The following is a 21,984-nucleotide window of genomic DNA, read 5'->3' on the forward strand; positions in this document are numbered from 1 at the left end:
GGAAGCATCAGGGGTGTCTCCCTTCTCCAGGGACCCTCCTCTTTGCAGCAGGTGCACTGATTGGCTTTCTGTTCTCCAGTCGTTCATTAATCTCCCTGATGGGGAGATAATGTGGCCCAGAGTTGCAAAATTCCTTAGAGAAGTTCTCTCATTCCCTGGGTTCAGGCTGACTCAGAGGGCAGGAGCCAAATATTAGTTTTCTTGGCCCTTTTGTTTTAGCCTTGGTCTTTCAGCCTTGGTCTTAAACATCCAGCAAGCCAGTCTCACCAATCTTAAAGTAAGAGTACTGGGCTTTAACTTCAATGTCCATAACCTTACAGTCATTTACCTCTTCTATTAATTGGAGTCTGTATTAGTACTAGAAGTTAGCCTCTTATATCCTGTCTATTCTGTAAAAGGTAATGGCTTATTACCTCAAATTAACCCAGATTGTGTGCTCTTGAAGCACACCTCTGCAAAACATTAACAGACAACAGTTACAAACTTCACAAGGAAAATATAAAATGAAATTAACAAGAGCAAAAACATATTTAGTTTGCGTAATAGCTATCTTGAATTTTATCTGAGTTATACATTGTATCCCTGTTTGAGGTCCCAGTAATCTTTACAACAAACATCAGTCTTTTGAACACAACTTTTAATGGAGCTGAAGTCCAGCCTATTTGGAGGCATTGTAACATGCAGTAAGGTGGGAGATGGAGCCTTATCTCAGGTAAGGAGTTGCTCTTGGCAAACCTTAGGTAAAGTGTTCTAGTTCTGAAGCTAATCTTTGCCTTTTTCTTAAGTGCCATTTTACAAAGTTTGCATATATTGTTTCCTGAGACTATACGAATGTTAGTTAACACAATATAACATTACATTTAAAACATGAATCAAAGAAAGCTAAAGAGCTTTTAACTTTCCTTTTATGTGGGAAAGTGGCAAAATGCTTTCATGTTTCACAAAATTAACCTTTAAATAGTTCAGGCTCTCGTTATCTTTTAGAAATACATTTACAATTTTACTCCAGTGCAAAAAGTAACATAAGGTTCAGGTCAAGTTACAGAACATTAAATGATATACATAAATCTCCAATAAAATTTACTATTCTTATTAATCTAAAATTACCACTACAGACAACTTTAGTTGGGAGAACACCAGCTTGATAAAAATGTTCTTTTAAACCTTTGTTTTAAGGACTAATATATCTGGAAGACATGAACATATTTAGTATGCTATAATGACATTTTTATATTGACTAAGTTTAGCTTTTAGAGGAAAATTAAGATTCTGTAATGTAGTATAATACTTGAAAATAATGGTTGTTACTGTGTAACCTGTGTTGCATAGATCTTAATTCCTTTAAGACCACTTGCTTCAAAGAATAAAACTTAATACATATTAAGAGTAAATTAATGTTTTGAGAAATTCTTGTCAGTTTAACATATAGATTAAAACCTTGGTTTTATATCAGTACATTAGTATTTGACCTTAGGGAAAAACCTTAAATAGCTTTAACTGATTGTTTTATTAACTGTATTGTTATAGCTAGGAACCCAGGTATGTGTGTGTAAAAGTACTTAAAAGGATTAAGGAAAGAAACTCCTTCAGCTAAACTGCCCCAAATCTCTTCATTATTAAAAGTGGGTGTTTTTGCATTAACCATGGCCAACCATATCTCCAACTTAGTTATTCATAAGCTTGATGAAATTTGCCCTTTACTTACACAAACCTTCTTATCACTTACTTAGACCTTCATGTTGTGTGTTTCATCACACAAAGACTTTCTTACCCAGAAACATTTTCTTTTTCCTTCTACTAAATATATTTCCATATCTAGAACCTTCTAATTTATCTTTCATATCTGTTGACCCTTCTTTTTGCTCACAATCTGAAACAACCCTTACAAAATTTCTGAATTTATATTATTCAGAAGAAATACTGTATGTCATTTACAGCACTCTAATTGAAACACAGTTGAAACTTTTAGACCTCTTGTACATAGAATCACATCTCTTTGCTTACCAATCATGAAAACACAATGTTCACATTTATCACCCCATGGAATTCAAGAAGTTAAGAATACTTGATGTTATATTTAACAGTTAACATTTTAATTTTGAAAATTAGTTAGATGCTTCTAACACATATTTATGAAGATTAATCCCATATATGTCAAATCTAATTTACTTATTGATTATAAAATCAAGGTATCAGACAGGTGTGTTGAACAACATTCACCTCTTTCTTGTTGAAGAAAAATCCTAAAAATAATGGATTTACACATTTACATACTCATTTGTATACCTAATATCAACTGAACCTTTTAAACCACAGGAACCAAAGGTATTTGTATCCATTTGTTAAATTTTAACTTGTGAGCTCATTCATCTATATGACAGTTTCGATACACAAAGACACACACACAGACGGGACAAACATGGAACAAACAAGCAAAGGCCTTATAGCTTTGTAAAATCTATTAGATTGAAAGCTAATCCTTGCAAATTGGCTCTGAACAAAGCAGAGTGTAAAAAAAAACCTTATAAGTTGGATAAAATATTTGATTTAAAAAACAAAAACATTAACCTCACATGTAGGATCAAAATTATGAGGTCAAAAAAATATAGAATTTTTTAAAAAGACATAGAAGAAAATAAAATTAGGAAACTGAGCCAGAACATCTAATCGCCCACTTGTAGGAATTCAGAAAGAGAGCACAGAGGAAGTGGAGAGAAGGAAACTACCCAGGAGTTAAGTTCAAGAACATAGCCAAGAACAGAGAGTGCATAGCACAGCCTCCCAAGGACATTTGTCATGAAATGTCAGTGCCCTAAGCTATGTTGAGAAACACAAGTACTTAGAATCTTCAGAGATGGGGAGCAGGTCACTTTAAAAGGATCAAGGGTCAAAATGGCATAAGAATCCTTAACAACCACAGTAGAAAATAAAAGAAAATGCCTTCCAGATTCTGAAGGAAAGAACTTGCAGCCTAGAATTCCTTATCCTGCCAAACTATCAAGCAAGCCTAAGTGTCAAAGAAGGGTATTTCCAGACAGTGGGGTCTTCATGAATGATCTTCCCTTGCAGCCTTTTCAGGAAGCTGCTAGAGGAAATGTGACACTACAGTGAGGTAGTCACTAAGAAAAGAGAAATGTAGAGATCAGGGAATCAGGGTCAAGCTGGGAGATAGAAGGGATCCTAGGAGGAGGGTACAGCTGCACAGTGGATTTCTAGCACAACCAGGCTATGCAGAGCAGGAGTGGGGGAGAGTCTTAGAAATATCTCCAAGAGCAGAGCAAAGCTGGTATGGAGTACTTGAATATTTGGGGAGGATGTTTGTATCTATGTGAGTTTGGTAAAAAAAAAAAAATTAAAAATAGTACTCAACACCTAGAAAACATGTAGATAAACAATGAGACGGTAGCCCTGGGAGGAGAGTTCTGGAAAGGGGGTGCAGGCAGATGCACCCCCTCTGGCTCAGGTGTGCATGATATCAGACACCAGGACCACATGGACCAACATGGACGGCAGCAGCTGTGGTGGAAATACAGTGTGAGGATGGAGAGTAGGTTGTGTGCGGCTAGGATTGGAATGAGAGGCCAAACCCTCATCTTCAGATAACGTTCACAGCCGAGCAGCCATGAGATAGCTGTCTCATGATGTCATCCAGCATAGGGACATGCTGGCGTTCGCGTGCCTGCTGCATCAGCCATGAAGGCGTCCCAGAGGCTCCACGTCCATAGAAGATACCGAGTCAGTAGCTGATGCTTGGGAATGAGTGAGATCACCCAGGGAATGAGGTAATGGAGAGGGGGTTGGGAACAGGCGTTCCATCTTTTAAAGGCTATTAAAAGGAGAGTCAGCAATGGCGACAGAGGCAGGCGGACAACCAGGGAAAGACACTAAGGACCCCCTGGGAAAGAAATTATCTAAAGAAGGGAGCACACAGCTTATGCCAGTCCACACTCTTATCTGAAAGTCTAAGGTTCAGACAGGTAAGGAATTAAAATGATTCTGAGTCTCAAAAAGTTAGCAGAGTACAGACGCCCCCAGAGATCTGGAGCAGCCCTCCCCTGCAGTGATATCAGCATTTCCACAGTGAGACATCCGAGGGTTCACACTTAATGTCATCAAGAAGAACTAGCTAGCTTCCTATTCATCCACTCAGATTGTACCAACGAGAATAATGAGTTACAAAATTTTTCTTTGCATAGTTTCTGGATGTCAGAATTGTGGCTCAAGGAGTATAGCCCTTGTGCTCATCATGGCCATGGTTTTTATTTGTTCTTTATGCTGTTTGCCTGACCATCTCTTGGTATTCTGGATCTGGCTTTTTGTTTACAAAACAAATAAGTGGAGTGTAAGTTATCTCTATGGCGTTACAGACACAGAGAGAGAAGAAAGGAAGGCTCTGTCTGCACACTGTCACAGCAGTTCCCTCTGGGGGATAGGGCGGAATGGGTAGGGCTTTCACTTCTTATAGACTTTTTTAAAATATTGGAATCGGATGATTTTAAACTTTTTGGTGTTTTTACTTATTTTCTAAATGGAAAATCTGTTTTGTTTTTTCTTTTTAAGAAACCTCTTTTGTTTAGAAAAGTTTATGAATAAACCTGGCAAGGATAGATTTCTATAAACCATAAAAGATTAACACTTAAGAATTTGTGGCATTTGCAAACACGAAAGGCTTAATTTTCAAGAGAGGCCTCCTTGGTTTTTAGGGCATGCATTTACTGTACTTGCATGTTTAACCAGAATGGAGAAAATGGTGCATGTTTCTCTGGTGGTTCTGTCTATGAGACAGAGACTATACCAGTTAGTAAATCACCAATCAAATGTTCTCAACTTCTGGACATAATAAAAATAGCCAGTCACCAGTGCTCCCCCAAAGTATGAGAGAATAAGGAAATACTCTAGCCTCTGGTCCCGTAGGATCAGGAACAGGGTCAGCCTGGCAGGCAGAAGGGAGGATAGTGAGCTGGGAACCTGGGAGCCTTAGCCTTGGGGCACAGGCACAAGGGCCCCAGAGTCACCACCTGTGAAAAGGGATATGTCTAGACATTGACAGATGAGAAGAAATGTGGATGAGTTGTGTTTGTCTTGCTTAATTAATACTAATTAAATCAATCTATATATATATATATATATATATATATATATATATATATATACACACACACACACACACACACACACACACATACATACATACACACACACACACACACTGGAGATTGAACCAGAGGCACTTTACCACTGAGTTACATCTCCTTCCTTTTTTATTTTTAATTTTGAAATAGGGTGTCACTAAGTTGCTGAGAACCTCACTAATTTGTTGAGGTTGGCCAGGAACTTGTGATCCTCCTGCCTTAACCTCCCAAATCCCTGGGATTACAGGTGTGTAGAACTGTGCCCAACAATACTAATTAAGTACTGATTAAAGTTGCACTGTTGACTTAGAAAAGTAAATCCTGAAGACTCTTATCTTCATGGGCTTTTCCTCCCAATCCTGAAGCTCTGCTGAGATGCATCAGCTGAGGGATCCTTGTCCCCAGTTTCTACAGTGTAGAAGCGTGTGTGTTGGCTATGGTTGGTTTTGTTGTTCGCAGCATGGAAATATAATTCCAACAACCACCTGCTTGACATCCATCTTGCTTCTTTCCTGAGAGTTTCTTCAGATTCTCATTCCTGCCTCACCAGAAGACCACTTCCGCAGCCTTTCTCCTTCTTGGGCTGACCACAGTGGTTGAACAGAAGCCTTTGAATGGGATCAGGGCACAGCTTTGCCAACGCCCACTTGTCTTTCTGGTTTCCACACCTTTCCACACATTTTCCTTCACCTCAGCCCCTGCCCAGTGGGCCGGCCACCCACTGCCCTGAAGCCTGTCTAGTTAGAGTGGGTGGACACTACATGCCCTGATGGTTCCATGACGGACCTGAACTTCGCTGGGTAAAGCATGAATGTTGCCAGCACCTGTGCTTATTCTTCTCCCAGGACTTGCTTTCCTGGCCTGCTCCCCCCAGATCATGCCCAGCACAGCTGATTCTGGAACACCACAAACAGGAGTCTCACCTTCAGGATGATCGAGTTACCCCACTAAGCCTTCTCGTGCCTCTTCCACTGTGTTTGGAATAGAAGGAAACCCAGCTGTCTCTAAGGATAAAAATGAAAACAAACATAAAAATAAACTATTCTTTCACCGCCAAGAGTGGGAGAGATTGGCCATTTTTTAATATTAGAAATTTAAAACAGATGGTGAGCTAATTTATATTTTCATCTTGACATTTACCTACTCAGAGGGAGTGCAATTAAGCCATATTTTAAGCTCATCATAGCCTTTATCTGGAAATGTTGCCACGGTATCTGTCAATTATGCTGGCCACCGATCAGCAGAGTCTAAGGACCCAGGAATCTCGCTCTCCCATAGACCACCCTAATCCAGGGTCTCTTGGAAAGGAACCTCTGCACGAGAACCTGCAACTCCTGTGTCCCTGCCTCCTACCCTGCGCCTCTCAGGCCATTTCCCACAGAGCTGGCAGGGGTCTTCCTTCCACACAGGTGGACCTTGCCAGCCCCCGTTTGATGTCAGCCTCTCCCTGACTACACGTGACCCTCGGGACAAAGTCAGGGCTCTGGGGTTAACAGTTTGCCGAGTCCCTTCAGGACCTGGCCTGCTGGCTGCTCCCTGCCTCTGTCCTGGCCTGGCCTTGCTGTGTGCGCTTGTCCAAGTCACACTGAGCCATGCTTCACTGCAAGGTGTGCCTCTCACCTAGCATTGGCACCTGCTGCCCACTCTGCCTGGAGACCGCTGGCCTTCACCTGGCCTAAGCCCCCCTCTCACTTCCACTTTGGGATTCAGCTGCACTCCAGCCACATGCTTTGGCCTTGCTGTGGTAAAACATGACCAGACAGCTTTCTTGAGAACACACAGAGTGTGGCGGCCGCCCTGTGGTTCTTACGTGGCCTGCAGTTCTCTGGGTTCTTTTGATTTGTTTTTGGTACTAAGATTGAACCTGGGACACTTAACCCTCAGCCTTTTTTATATTTTATTTAGAGACAGGATCTTGCTGAGTTCTGAGGCTGGCTTTGAACTCGTGATCCTCCTGCTTCAGCCTCCTGAGCTGCTGGGATTACAGGCGTGCGCTACCGCACCCAGCCAGCTTTCAGTTTTACGGAACATATTCTATCGAACATGGTTTCCGACGTTGTTGGTGAAAACACGAATTAAAATGCTGTACCAGCCTATCTCCTGCCTAAATTGTAGAAAAAAAAAAAATTTAACCACAGTGATGATTCTTTTCTTGGATGATGGAATTTTCCACTAATGTGTCACTGACTCTGGCCATATTCACATGTCTTGTTGTCCCACCCTGTCACTCCACTCTTGAAGCAGCAATCTCCTAAACTTGTAAGTGCTCTATTTCCATTTTATTTGCCCTGTGATTGAACATATTATAACCTCTGAACTGCCTCTTGGACACTACTGAGTTGTGATCTCAATTTTAGAGAGGTATTGGCAGCAGCAGAGGATATGAAGGTATTATGAGATCCACGTAAGATTTCATGGTGTTTTCAGTTCCAAGCTCTTCCTGGTTTGGAAAATACTAGAGAAAGAGAAATAATCCTTCATTCTCAAGAATAGTAGCCTCGAAGAAGGATGAGTTCCAGGGCAGCGACTCCACGTGGAACTGGGTAGCCCTCCCCTGCCCCAGCCACACCCTGTGCTCCTCTGGATGACCCCCCAGGGCTGGCAGGAGCTGCAGGATGGTCTGGCTGGGCCTGCATGCAGCCCACAGTGCCAGCCATTGGGGACATGCCCATCCACTCCACCTCTCCATTTTCTCCTTGTCACTTGCCTAGGACAGCTTTATGGGCCTCACAGTCGGATGTTTTATAGGGCACTGTTCCTTTCCCCTTTCAGACTTTAATTTTAGCAATTTGGCTGAATTTCGCTCTTCTTGAAGTGAAAGCTCTTGTCATCACTGCCCCCATCTTGGTCCTCTTATGTAATTGCACCTGTCATTCATGTCAACGATTCCCTGACCTCATCGTTTGCTGCTACCCATAGTATTCTTTTATTTATTCTAATAAAATATATTCCTTCTTTGGTTTTCTTTATCCTAACTCACTAAAAGCCTAACTCTGATCACTTCAACACATTTTTTTCCATTTTCTTTTTTGTCAGTGCATTATAGTTGCACATAGTGGTGGCATTTGCTATTACATATTCATACATGCACTCGATGTAACAATATAATTGGGCCAATATCCCTCCCCAACATCCCTTTGCCCCTCCTCCCTCCCCTGTCCTTTTCTTCCATTCTTCTGATCTCCCTCCATTTTACCTGAGATTCCTGCCTCACCTTTCTTTCCTTTTTCTATTTCAGAGAAAACATATGACCCTTGAGTTTCTGAGTTTGGCTTATTTTGCTTAACATAGTGTTCTCAAGTTCCATCCATTTTTCTGCAAATAACATAATTTCATTTTTCTTTGTGGCTGAATAAAACTCCTTGGTGTATATATACCACATTTTCCTTGTCTATTCATCCATTGACCAGTTTGGCTGTTGTGATTTGTGCTGCTGTAAACCTGGGAATGTAGGTATCCCTGCAGAATGCTGACTTTAATCATTCAGGTGGATACCAAGGAGCAGTGTAGCTGGCCATATGGTAGTTCCAATCCTAGTCTTTCAGGGAACTTTCACACTGGTTTCCATAGAAACTGTACTAATTTTCAGTCCTACCAACAGTGTAAACACTTAGACACATTTCGCCAGCTTGTTCCAGTAGAAGATAAGAAGCATGAGGCACCTGGAGTGTTCCTCTTAACTTTAAAAAAAAAAAAAAAAATTAGATCAACATAGTTTCAAGCACTTGGACAAAAGAAAAAGAAATGTCTTACGTTTATTCCTTCAAGGGAACAAAGTGGACCCTGCCTGCTTGATACAGTGAATCAGACAACTAATTTGGGCCCCTGCAGGCAGTGTGAAGCAGCATTCTGGGGCCAGGCAGGGCTCCACCACTTCAGAGCTGGGGTGCTCTCAGGGGGTTGCAAAGCCAGTCTGAGCTGCATTGCCTTTCTTTGGCAAATGTAAGTGTTGGGAGCAGTAAATAAAATGACAGCTGACAGCAGCGTATTCATCTTGTCCACCCTTTCCCTGCCTTTCAACAGTATTTCAGGTACAGTGAGTGAAAGCCAGGCAGTAAAGCCACATGCACCAGTGGTCTCTGGTTCTTCCAAAAATACAAAAGAGCAATAACTGGAAACAAGTGATTAGCTCATGATTTTTTTTAAGCCCATGATTTTGAAAAAGTACATGAAGACATGAATCACATTTATTTGTAAATTCTATATGCAAGTGTGGAGACATGCCACTAATTTTATAGAAAACTGCTGTGCTCATCTGGAATTGCTCCATGTTCTTCTATTCTGATTACCAAATTTGGAGTTGAGTAGACTTCTGTCCATAATCACAGAAACTCTGATCCAGAAAGCTGCTGCTCTCCCTGCTGCTCTTGCGTGAGTCCCCCTGACAGCAGGGGAGTTAGCCAACCCCTAGGGAGGATCTTTTTCACCAAGAGTCTGACTTGGAAATGCCTGGACTGCATTCACAAACAAGCTCACCTCCTGGAAATTCATCTGAGTCAATAAATTCATTAGTGCAGTCATTTTAATTGTGCATTTATTAGGACTACTTTGAATTGCTTGTTTTCTCACCTCTGTTTTAACATCCTGCAGATGTGAATGTCAGGATACTGGGGAGACACAAGACCTATCTTTACCAGGACTTTGAAGGAATTTTGGTGAACTCCAGAGGTGAAAGATGAGTAACTACTCAACTCGACATGTAGAATCTCAGGATTTGAAGGAGACTTGCTGTTGTCTAGTGCAGCTACACATTTCAAGCTTGAATGTGGCTGGGTGCATCCTTGCCAAGTGAAATCAACTCTTCCAGATGTCATCCAGACAGCTCTAACTTTCTATTAAAAAGTCTCCTTATTTAAGCTCCATACTTATACCCTTGTGTCCAAACTCTCTTAGGGACATAAAAAGGGACAAAAAAACTTACCGGGCAGCAAACTTCTTGAGGGCAAGGACCATACTATAGTTTGGGTGGTGATATCTCCTAGGGCCTATGTATTAAAGGCTTGGTTCCCCAGGGTTGGTACTGTTGGGAGGAGGTAGGACCTTTGGGAGATAGGACATTGTGGAAGGTCTTTAGGTCATTGGAGGATGCTCTCAGAAGGTATGTGGGACTCAACTGGTCCTCCCTTTCTATTTCCTGGCTAATGACTTCAGCTGTTTATTCCTCTATGTACTGCTACAGTGATGTACCACCCTTGCTAGAGATCCAAAGCAATAGGCTGATCTTGGATTGAAACCTTCAGAACCATGAGCCAAAATAACCCTTTTCTCTTTATAAGTTAATTATCTCGAGTGTTTTGTTACAGTAACATGAAACTGACTGATATAGACTGTACCCACTACAACTTCTAGTAACTTGATAAATGATTGCTGAGTGGAGTTAAAAACAGAAGATAGTGTTCTTTATTTTGGGATACCATCTTATAGAATGGCAAATGATCTAAATTTAAAATTCATTAAGAAAGTATCATAAATAACTGATTTTTATTGTTTAAATACTATAGCTGATAGATTTTATTCTTTTGACTTAAAATCCAAGCAATTTTATCTATTTGTCTTACGTGCTGCAGCATACCTTCACTATAATGTCTCTAATGATCTTATGGATTTAACTCTTAGACATCACACTGCAGAACATACTATCTGAAATCCAAGGCACAGAAGTTGAAAATCCACTACCGTGGGTGTTAGAAGGCCTAGGCTCTGTCCCCAGACCCACCACTGCCATCCAAGGGCCACTCAGACTCTTGGTCCCTGACTCTTGGTTGCTCTTCTGCAGATGGCAAGAGTTGGACCAGATGCTCTCCTAGGGCACTTTGTGGCTGCACTCAATGTGAGCACAGACCTCTGACAGTGAGCATCACAAGTCTGCGCATGGTCTGAAGCCAGGGCTGCTCTCCCTTCTCTTTTCAGAACACCTTTCTTCAGGAAACCGTGCGCAGAGAGTGTGAAGAGCGCTCTGAGCTGACGCAGGCCCTGAGCCAAGCCCGGGAACAGCTCCTGGCGCTGAGGAAGCTCAGCGGAAGCCTGCCACGGCCACTGTGCTCCCTCAGTAGAGGCAGCCCGAACCTCCCTGCCCCAGCCTCTGGCGACCGCAGGTACAGCAGCCGGGCAGTCGATCACAGGGACAGCAGCCGTGCAGCACTGCGCGCTGGACGAGGACTCAGAACCCCCAGAACCCCCAGTGCGCCCGGAGCGTCCAGACGCTCCATCTCCCCACCCGCAGGTAAGCCCAGCAGGGCGGTCAGCTCGAGTGTGCCTGCGCTCCCCCAGCAGCAGCTGCCCAGGGCCCGAGCGTCCTCACAGAGGCTGGCCGCCACTCTTTGGAGGAGGCTGAGTCGGCAGTGACTGGTCCCAAAACAGGAGTTCTGCATAGGGCGCAGGCACCCCTCCAGGGGGCCAGGCTCCGCACCTACTGAGGCCAAGATCAAGCATGTCTACGGGAACAGCTAACAGTAGGCTGTCGGAGGACAGAATGCTGTGAAGTCACATTTCCCAAGAGGTCTTTGAAATCACAACCGATAATGAAATTGTTGATACTGCAGAAGGCCAACAGAGAAGCCCGTGTATTTATGTTTAAATGTGCTCTACTTCGGAGGTCACAGGGAACACATTGTCACCCATAGCATCTTTTCTTTCTTCCTTTTTTTTTTTTAAACACTATTACAAGTAGACATTTTCCCAAAAAATAGATGACATTGGTTTTATTAGTGTGTGTTTGTTGAGCTAAATAGGTTAAATGTATATAGAAGTACTCAGAATAGAGAAAGACAGTATTTTAGTCCTTAATTAGATGATTTCCAAAATATTTAGTTCAGCTGCAGAACCTGTCCTTTAGCCTGCAGCCCACTGGTTAGTGGGTTCTATTCCGGCTGGGTCAGAAGTAATGATGGAAAAACTCCAGGAGGGTCTTCCCTAAGTGGTGGGACCGTCCAGGGCCAGCGATGACATCTCAATTCCAGGACAGGGAGTTTTCTTTACTTTAAGAAGCCTGGGCCATGAAAATAATCCTGGGTAGAAATTTTCTGCATATAATGCTGTTGGCACGCAGAGTCAGGTTTTGATCAAATGCTTATCCTCCAGCTGTGGAGAACGTTGTGGAGGTGGCTTAGTAAAGGAAACAGAGCCCACTTGGGATTCAAATTCTATTACCCATGAAAATGGGAACTGGTAACACGCTTTCTGTTTTCAGAGTGAAAAAGTAAAGCCAGAAACCAGCTGAGCTGTTTTAAGTTATTTTAAGGCTTCAGGCTCCTCCTGGTCTTAAAACATAATTCTTTACCTTCGACTAATATTCATCTATCTTTTTTCCCATATTTTCTTTTTTAAAAAATTGACTTATTTTCCTCTGACTACAGTCCTCCATGGACATTCAAACCTCCTTCTCACATATTAGAATAATAGCAATATGAAATATAGTATAAAATGTCTCCTAGTTGGCTACTCCATTGATGAGAGAATCCAAAGGTATTTGGGATCTCTCCCATGTGTATAAAGGGTAGAGTCACCAAGCAAAATCATGTTTATCTCCAGTCTTTCAAAGAATTAGTCTGACCTACCAATAGAGTATTTTAAACTTCCCCCTGCAAAAAAAAAAAATCCACATGAGATCCACTAATATCCCCACTTGTTCAAGGACAGCATTCGTGTTAGAGTTTGATACTAACTTGAGATTCTTGCTCTTGGTAATGGCATTTGACAAGTGAGCACAGCTCACCAACAGGTCACCCTCACCATCTCTTTAACATAAGGGGTGGATGCCCAAAGAGGTTGGTGACAGAACCGCCTGTCACTGAGCCCAGTCTTTCCACCTCACAAGAGCTTTCCAAGCTTTCACTGTGAGTTATTAGTAGCACCTGTGCATGTATAGTGTTTTTCTTTAAGGGTGCTTACTTTTTTAAACTTAAATTTGCATCAGAAGGAAATTTAATAAGGAAGAATAACCACAGTAACGAGTTTGGGTTTGATTTGCTAGTTAGATTTTTTTTTTTTTCTAAGGAACTTTAAAATAAATTTTGTATTTCTTAAGAGATGTTGTTGGTGCATCTCTGATACCACCTTGTGAAATGCCAGGATCATGCTCCATACCTCCTTGTCTCTGACCTGTCGTTTGCTTATTTCAATCACAAGTGCTAGTGACATAAGGCAGAGGCAGAAGCTGGTAACAGCACTGAGGAGTGCCTGGGATGGTGGCTTTGTGACCAGGGGCCTTGCGGCTTCAGTCTCGCAGCTGCAGCACCCCTTTCAGGAACTGCAGGGCTACAATGGGTTTCTTCCCTCAATAGTGGCCATATTTGGATTAGAAGACTTACACGTAGCTTTTCTACAGCAAGGTGCAGACTAGCAATGCAAAGCCTGGTTCCTCAGTTTGTTGTCAGGCTCTTGCTTTACAGTGAGTGATTCTGTAACCGAGCACTCTGAGAACAGAATCATGATCTGCAGTAAGGTTGTTATGTTCCACTTCTGTATCGGTGAAGTGATTCCATGGCTCAACAAAACAGTATTTTCATTTACTTTAACCTTGCTTGACATCTAACACATGGGCACTCACATTTGGCCTTTCTACCCTGTCATTGTGAATCGGTAAATCTCCCAGAAATCTGTTGGCAAAAGGAAGTCCGTTTCCATTCAGAAGAACCTAGAATATCTTCCATCAGCACCCAAGACTCTGGCCCTGAACAGAGCTAGAGATTTGATGTTAGTTGTTTAAACGATTTTGTTTCTATCACTGGCAACTCACTGAATAATCTTAAACTTCAATGTTATGTTGAGGCCAAGAGGGGGACAAAAGGACAGTCAGTGTAGGCAAGTGTCATGGGGAAGATAGGGGCAGATTCAAAAGGAAAGGGAGTAAAATGCTAATACCTCCAGAGGCCTTAACCCTCTTCCACCTGTTGCGAAGGTAGCCTGCCTCCAGGGAATTGTTCCTCCCTGCAAGGGCTTATTAATTAATGTTCTCTGGTCCACTTCCTTCCTGCCGATACCAGATACCCCTGGGTGGCTTTGTTCCTGCCCTTGGATCATTCTACCTTTTGGCCCACCCTATGGTCACTAGTCACATAGTCAGGATGGGGGAGGAAAGACAGGAGAACAAAAGAAATCTAAAAGGTATAAAAGGGGCAGGACACCCCCACTTCCTCAGACACTCAGCTCTGTGGCCCCTTCTCTTTGGAGAAGTCTATCTCTATTGTGTCCTTTAAATAAAACTTGCTTTCTACACTTGCCTTGGTGTTTCTCAGGTGTTCAATCTTCACATCAGAGAAATGGGACTCCACTCTGATTCTCATCACCGGTATCAACAACAGCATATATTTGAATATTTGTGTTTTAAGACTTGTGAAACAGAGTGCTTAGATAACTTTAGAATTATGAAGAAAATAGTATAATACCATTATTCTCCTGAAAGTAGTTCTAAAACACTTGAATGTAATACTACAACTTGCAGAATTACATCTAGAGCAGTTTATTTTAAAAGCAGAACAAACAGTGGCTGTTTGGGAATTCAGTTCCAATTCTCCACTTCAAATCTGCATGTAACACAAGGCCTTCTGCTAATCTGCTCGTAAGCATCATCCAGTTCATCTCTTGATATCTTGAATCAAGAAAATAATGAAAGAGCTTCATTCCATTTAACCATTAAAAAATTAGTGAATACCCTTTATTAACATTCTTAGTACTGTATATAGCTTGTATGATTATTTACTACTATTAGTTATTCTTAGAGTTCATTCAAAGTCAATAATTCTTATATAATTAGAAATTAAAGAATTTTAAATATGAAAGTATCTTTAAATAGATACTTTCATAAGAAGTTTGTGTGAAAGGACTTAACACTGGAAAGGCATTTGTTTGCTGGATGATATGAACACCTGGCTTTGGGTTTGCACCATGGCCAGATAAACCACTCTTTCTCCCAAGCGGGCTCGACATGTTCTGAAACATAAATCTAAAGACATGCCCTCTGTCTCCTGTCTTCGTAAGTCAATGAGTTCTACAGTTGTAATTTTCTACCCAGAACCTTGTTTTTCTAGGGAATTAAGGTCATTGCCAAGATTCAAGTGACTACTTCTTTTCACTGATTTAAAGCAGGATTTCTTAAAGCCCAGGGAAGGTGAGCTCCCATCCCCTTTTACCAGACTTTTAAAGTAGTATATTTGAGGTTTAAGCTGAAATCTCAAAGGATCTCAGAACTGGAATCTTTTATTTTTCCTACTGGTACATAATGCTCAGTATGAAAAGGGAGAGATGTCCTTTTGGTGAGCTAGAGAAAAAGGAATTCCCACCTTACTTAACAGTAGTGATCATCTAAGGACTCACCCCACAGGTTCTCTTCAGAGTCATAAGGCAGTGTTTTTGCTGATGTACCAAAAAATGTCTTTTAAAAACTGTTTTTAGAATGATAGCTAATATATTTAATTATAAATTTAAATAGCTGCAAAATATACTGTAAAAATAGTAAGTCTGTTACAAATATTGGTACTTACAAAATAAAATTGTTACTTTAAGGCATTTTATGATTGTAAAAAAACATGGATTATGTGGTAAAGTTCTTATGGATTGAATTATTATTACAGTAGTTATTGCCATTCTACTATTTGAAATAAAATATATATGTTATGAATTTTGGTAAATGATTAGTAAGCATAAAAGTTCAATTCTAATAATAATGCATTCTTGATGAGATGAATCGATTTATTTTTCTTTGCATTTAGTGAAAAATAAAGGTAGAGTAAAAAATAATTGGTTTGTTGAGGGATCTTATTTACTTTGTATTACTTGGAGACAAAAATGGTAAATATTTTAAGATGAAGATTTTACTGAATTGTAACAAACATTTAAAAAGCCTCTAATTAAATCATTTTAACTGCTGTATTGAATAATATGCAACAAGGAGAAAGGTCTCATTGAACTTTTCTCTAGTATACTAGATAAAAATTGAATGTTAATAGTTTAAAACTTCTAGTTACCCTTAAAAGAACTTCCCTAAGCAGCACTGCCTTGCCCGTTTTAAAGATTCTCTTCTCTGCAGCTCACAAGGCCTAGGCAGACACCGAGAAGAGCCTTGAATGCATTGGCCCAGGGCCATCCCCAAGAGTCAGCCTCTCTCAGGAAGCTTTGTCATTCTTTCCCCAAGCTGCACTTCCACTGCATACTTTGACAAGACTATGGCTAGAAGAGGAAAGCCACAGGTCCCAAACCCTCTGACATCCATCCATGCTCCACCTGGTATCTGAACTGAGGAAACCTCATCTGACCAAGCCCATCCACCTTATGGAGTCTAAGGCAGATCAAGAATCACTAAGATGAAAGTTTCCAATTTCCAGCCCCAGGCAGCAGTAAAAGTAGTGCAGAGCCATGAAGACTGAGTTGAGGTCAGGGAGGTGTAAATTTTGTGTAGCTAACATAGTTATTCTGAGTCAAAAATTATTCATCAAGTTATTGATATTTCTATAATGGTTGCTGCTCAGAGGCTAAGGGAGGAAGATCGCAAGTTTCAGGCTAACCTCGGCAATGCAGCGAGACTGCATTCAATTCCCCGTACTGGGGGAAAAAATATCCCCAAATTTACACAACTCATTGATTTGAGAGAAAAGAGCTTATGCTTGTTTTTACCATTTTAGCCCTGGACATAGTACATTGGTAGGACAGATGGCCTTATTTGCTGGGAAAAATTTTTCCATGTTTTAATGTTATGACTGATGGTTCAGATACAGCCCCATAGCTGTCAGAGCTTGTTCTGCTCGTATATTGAGAGCCTTGGAAATGTCCATGGAAACACCTGCAACTTGCTGCTTTAAACTGGACTTGGTGCCTCTTGGTAGCATGTGGGCAGAGAGTATTGCTGCTACTGTTACTGATGTTTTAGATGTTTCTAATGGCAGCTTCATAGGCACACTCTACTCATGGTACAGCCATGCCCATCCCTCCTGGGAACTCAGACAGGCACAAAATAGGGTGTCAGCTGGGTCTGAGGGCATCCACTTTGGCTGAATACAGGATCTTGACTGCATTTCAACCACAAAATCTTTATTTTATTTATTTATTGGTACTGGGGATTGAACTCAGGGGCACTCAACCACTGAGCCACATACCCAGCCCTATTTTGTATTTAATTAGAGACAGGGTCTCACTGAGTTGCTTAGAGCCTCCCTAAATTGCTGAGGCTGGCTTTGAACTCAAGATCCTCCTACTTCAGCCTCCGGAGCTGCTGGGATGATAGGCATGTGCCACCTTAACCAGCCAACTACAAAATCCTTATGAATTGCTCGTTTTATTATTTATGCTGCTTCTGACCTCATTAGTGTGAAAGCTGCCAAACTTTTAATGGGGAGAACAGTATGTTTATACACTATTAAAACTCGGTCATTAAAGGTATAATATAAGCCGGGCCCAGTGGCACACGCCTGTAATCCCAGTGGCTTGGGGGACTGAGGCAGGAGGCTCATGAGGGTGTGGGGGTGTGACTCAGTGATTGAGTGCTCCTGAGTTCAATCCCCAGTACCCCCAAAAAAGATATAATATAACCTTGTTTAATACTGTGGGGTTTAGCATGCACATCTTCTCATACATGTTTTGAGTTTGCTTGGAAACATGGTGAGGATATCATCTCAGCAGTTTTCTTCACCATCTCTGGCTTTAGTTGTGGCACTCCTGGGGGGATAATTTAGCCCCAGCTAAGTGTGTGTAAATGGAGACCGTGGTATTCCCTAAGCCGACTCAAGCTGAGAGCAGGGTTTCACTGCAGGGATTTTTCTTCACTACCAAAAAGGCATGAAGAGAAAAGACCTGAGCCCTCCTTGCCTGGGCTGGCCCCTCACTTTGTGTTCCAAGGGTATGATGGCTTGGCATCTGGCCAACAGGTCTTGGGGTGGCAGCCCATTCCCTGTCCCATTAAGACCTTGTGATAAAAAAGAAGAGGCTCCACCCCTCCCAGCACAGGACCACAAGGTAGCAAGATATGGGTCCCTCTGCTGTGCCCAGTGGTGCTGCCCCTTCAAGACCTCAAGGCCACTAGGCTTCGGAACAGTGTGAGTCGGCAGATCCTTCAAATGGCTGGGGAGGAAGTGAGTACGAAGCAAGGGAGGCAGAGGTGAGGGGGGCATGTCCTGGGAGCGGAACTCCAGGGCACACCAGACCTGCAGCATGGGGAGCGGAGTCCCAGGAACACAGCTGATCCTGGGACAGTAGTACCCTAACCGCTGGTGCCCACAGGTGATGAGCGCCCTGCAGGAGGCCCCGGACTTGAGGCCTATGAGGTCACATCTCATTAGCTTCCTCTGCAGATGGGAGAGCCCAGGCTGAAAAGGCTGAGATGCTCATCCAAGAGGCACAGTGAATAAGTGGCAAAGCCTTATTGGGAATAGGCAGGATCGATGGGGTATCACCATACCCTCCAGCTGTGTCTCTGAAAAAGAAGTGACCTTTGCCCCAGAGCAAACTGGATGACATCTCTGTACCCTCTCTCTGGACAAGAACATTCAAGAAAAAGAACAACAAACCCAACTTAGGAACTATAGAAACTGCAGTACAGAACAAAAGAAAGTAGCACATAGAAAAAGAGATCTGAAGGACCTTGAGATCTTCTGGGACTTTTAGGAAGTTACTTTGCATCTGGTGGAGGTGGATTACTGCAGGCCTCCTATTCCTTTTCTGCAGTCAGTCTTTAGGTCCTGTGCTGATTTATTTCCAGAAAATGCCCTAAGTCTAACCTTAAAAGTGAGAAGGGCACAGGCAAGGGCTGCAGCTCTGTGATAGAGCACATCTTAGCACACAGGAGCCCTGGGCCATCCCACATCCCCACACAAAACTGATTAATGAAAACTGACAAGAGATAGAAAAACCAAGACTTTCAAAACAAAACAAACCAGGGCTTCCTGAATACAAGCGAAAAAGAGAAAGAGTCAATAGCAATACAGCTGTTCAGAAGAAAAACGTGGCAGTGAAATCAAAGGCCCAGGTTTACAACAGTAAATTCAAGTTAAATTTAGCAACCTTAAGAGTGCTCTGAAAAGTTGTCTGCAAATGTCCTTTTGAGATGCAGGTCTTCAGAGCTGGAAGGGTCCTCGTGGAACGGAGCCTTCTGTTCTCAAAGGCCATTTACACAGCCTGCTGGTGATTAGCTGCATGGTGATCCAACGCCCCAACCTCAGCGCATCACACACTCCCACTGTTCTGTCAGAGTGCGGATCTGAAGCTCATCTACTGCTCTTCCTTTGATTTATCTCTACCTCGGGGGCTCTCTGAGTCTCGGTTTCCCCATCTTGCCATCTTTTCCTGTTTATTCTTTTGCTTGTGCCCTTGTCCATCTCCTGCTCCTTTGGGAATGATGATTACGGTATGATTAGGTTACCCTCTGGTCATCTGAACAAGCTTCTTTAAAGGCTAATTTCTTTCTTTGAAAAAAATATGTGTTGCTATTCCAAGCATATATATCCCCCTCAACCCACCAAATGTATTTTTTAAGTTAGTGCATATTAATTATACAGAATAATGGGCTTCATATCCGTACACACCCGTACCATATTTTGACCATTTCCACCCCCTTTACCCCCTCACCCTGCTCCTTTTCTGATAGTCTCCCTTCCATATTTCATAGTCTTCCTTCACAATTTCTTGGTGATCCACTCAAATAACATGTGCACCTTTGAATAGCTTATTGACGATTTTTCACTCCCTTCCACTTCATGTTTTATTTTGACAAGTATTTGAATTCTTTTTTGACCCTGTAAATTAAAAATAACATATTACCATTATGTGTAGTCAGTGTTTACCCAACATTCCATTCATTTTTTCAACTCAATTCTTTGCTCATCTCTTCTTGCATCTCAAAGCTTCCTGCATCTGACCTTATAACCTTTCTTCCTGAAGTCATTTTTCCCTTTTCTGTAAGTTTTATTAAATTTTTATTCAGTCTGCTTGATTGGGGGGTATTGGGGATTGAACTGAGGGTCACTCTACCATGGAGCCATATCCCCAATCCTATTTTGTATTTTATTTAGAGACAGGACTCACTAAGTTGCTTAGTGCCTCGCTTTTGCTGAGGCTGGCTTTGAACTAGTGATTCTCCTTCCTAAGTCTCAGGAGCTTCTGGGATTATAGGCATGTACTACCATACCCAGCCACTGATTTTTAAAATTCTCTTTTTCTTTGCTCACAAATTGTCCTTCCACATATTAAACTTACTTATTTTATATTCTGTATCTGATGATCTTTATAGGTCTGATTTCGCTGCCTGTTTCTGCTGGTCCCCACTCATGGTGCTTTGTCTCCTTGTGTCTTCAGGGCTGGGGGAATGTTGTAATGGGAACTTATGTGTTCCTTTGACCTTTCTTTATAGGAAACCCACACTGAGCTTGCATTTTCCCAGGGAGGGTTTGTATTTGCCCCTCTAGCTTATTATACAAACATTTGGGAGCACTTTAATTGAAATGCTCCTTTTTTTGATTTTTCAGATACAGGTAATTATAAGTTCATTCAAAAAGCCAAGGGAGGGCCAGGCTGGTTCCAAATGCTAAATGAGATCTCCTCCTATAAACCTCAAGTAGGATTTCATTGCCTGTAACCATAGGACATAGACTGGGACGGGACTGCCTCCCTGTTCTTTTGTCCCTTTAGTGGCTGCCAAGGCAGGAGGTGATGCTGCAGGTAGGCGGGTGTGAACAGAGCTTGAGCTGCTTGTCCCAGCCTGTGACTGGCTGCATGTGCTTCTCTCTCAAGGTAACTCCCAGGAGGCCCTGTGCAGAAACATCCTTAGAAATCGCTGCAGAACTGGCCATGGATGGAGCAGGCTGAGGCTCCAACACACCTTCTATTTGCCATCGGTCAAAAGCAACACTTTTGTCTGCAGGGAGTGGTTGTGACCTTTCTCTGTTTTTACAGCAGCTAGGCCAGACATTGATGGCACAGGTTTTTATCACACACTCTGCCTTCAAGTGGGCAGTTGCTCTGTCATGACTTGAGTTTCTCCTGCACTTATTTTAAGCCAACGTCGACTCTCCCTGTACAGAGTCAGCGCCTACTGAATTGCACCTGGGCCCTCGTTCTGCCTGCCGTGCTGTTGAAGAGGATGACTGCCAAGCGCCACACCTGCTGCCGTCCCTGCCGTGCCAGGAGAGGTGCACTCTCCTGCATTCATCTGTGAGCAATCTAAAGAAACAAAACCCTGAGTTTATCAAGTTCGCGTTACTATCTTTATGTAGTGACATTTGGAAATGTCTCTAGTCATTGCTTTCCATTATCGCTGTGGCTTTTTAAGCCTACGCTGGAGTCATTTTGGCAAATGAGTGAGCAACAGCCATGGCAGGCAAGCCGTGGGCCTCACGCTGGAATGTGATGTGGGGAAAATATTTTTTAATTTTCTAGCAGGTGCTGAGCTATGAATCTGACTCATAAAGATAATAATTAGACCTCCTTTCATAAGTGAAGCAGGAGAGAAAGAACATAATAAAATTCATGAAGAAAGCAAGATGGGCTCATTCTACCTGGAAAATCCAGCAACCTGAAAGGTTTTTTGTTTTGTTTTGTTTTAAATGAATCACTGATTTGTGAAGGATAGCCCAGGAGAGGATATTTGTCTTTGTGTCAAAAACAAGAACCCTGAGCAAACTGAATCTCTCCTACCTGTAGACAGTTCAGGGAGATAAACATCTTGAGGGCTTTACAGTGCTACGCACAGATAAGGCCTTCTCACACTTTGGAGCGAAATTCTCACCAGTTGCAACTGGTGGAGGAAATGTATTTCAGAAATAATTTTCACAAAGAACCTTTAATGCTGGACACTCCGTACAGGCAGGGTGGTAACCAGGTGAACACGCTACATTCTGTGCAAGGAAAGCTGACTGATGTCAAGTGCCCC

The 21,984-nt window shown here is 42.2% G+C and overlaps 1 protein-coding gene across 1 annotated transcript in view; it reads left to right on the forward strand.

The window, feature by feature from the left end:
* The window catches only part of Lekr1 (leucine, glutamate and lysine rich 1), a 161,288-nt gene extending 149,811 nt beyond the window's left edge, over window positions 1-11,477 (forward strand). Inside the window, exon 12 of the mRNA XM_076867055.2 lies at window positions 11,043-11,477. Coding sequence (XP_076723170.2) covers window positions 11,043-11,477 — 435 coding nt within the window. The remainder of the gene's footprint in view (window positions 1-11,042) is intronic.
* Window positions 11,478-21,984: the final 10,507 nt, after the last annotated feature.

The sequence above is a fragment of the Callospermophilus lateralis genome, chromosome 10 (assembly GCF_048772815.1).
Source record: "Callospermophilus lateralis isolate mCalLat2 chromosome 10, mCalLat2.hap1, whole genome shotgun sequence".
Lineage (NCBI taxonomy): Eukaryota > Metazoa > Chordata > Mammalia > Rodentia > Sciuridae > Callospermophilus > Callospermophilus lateralis.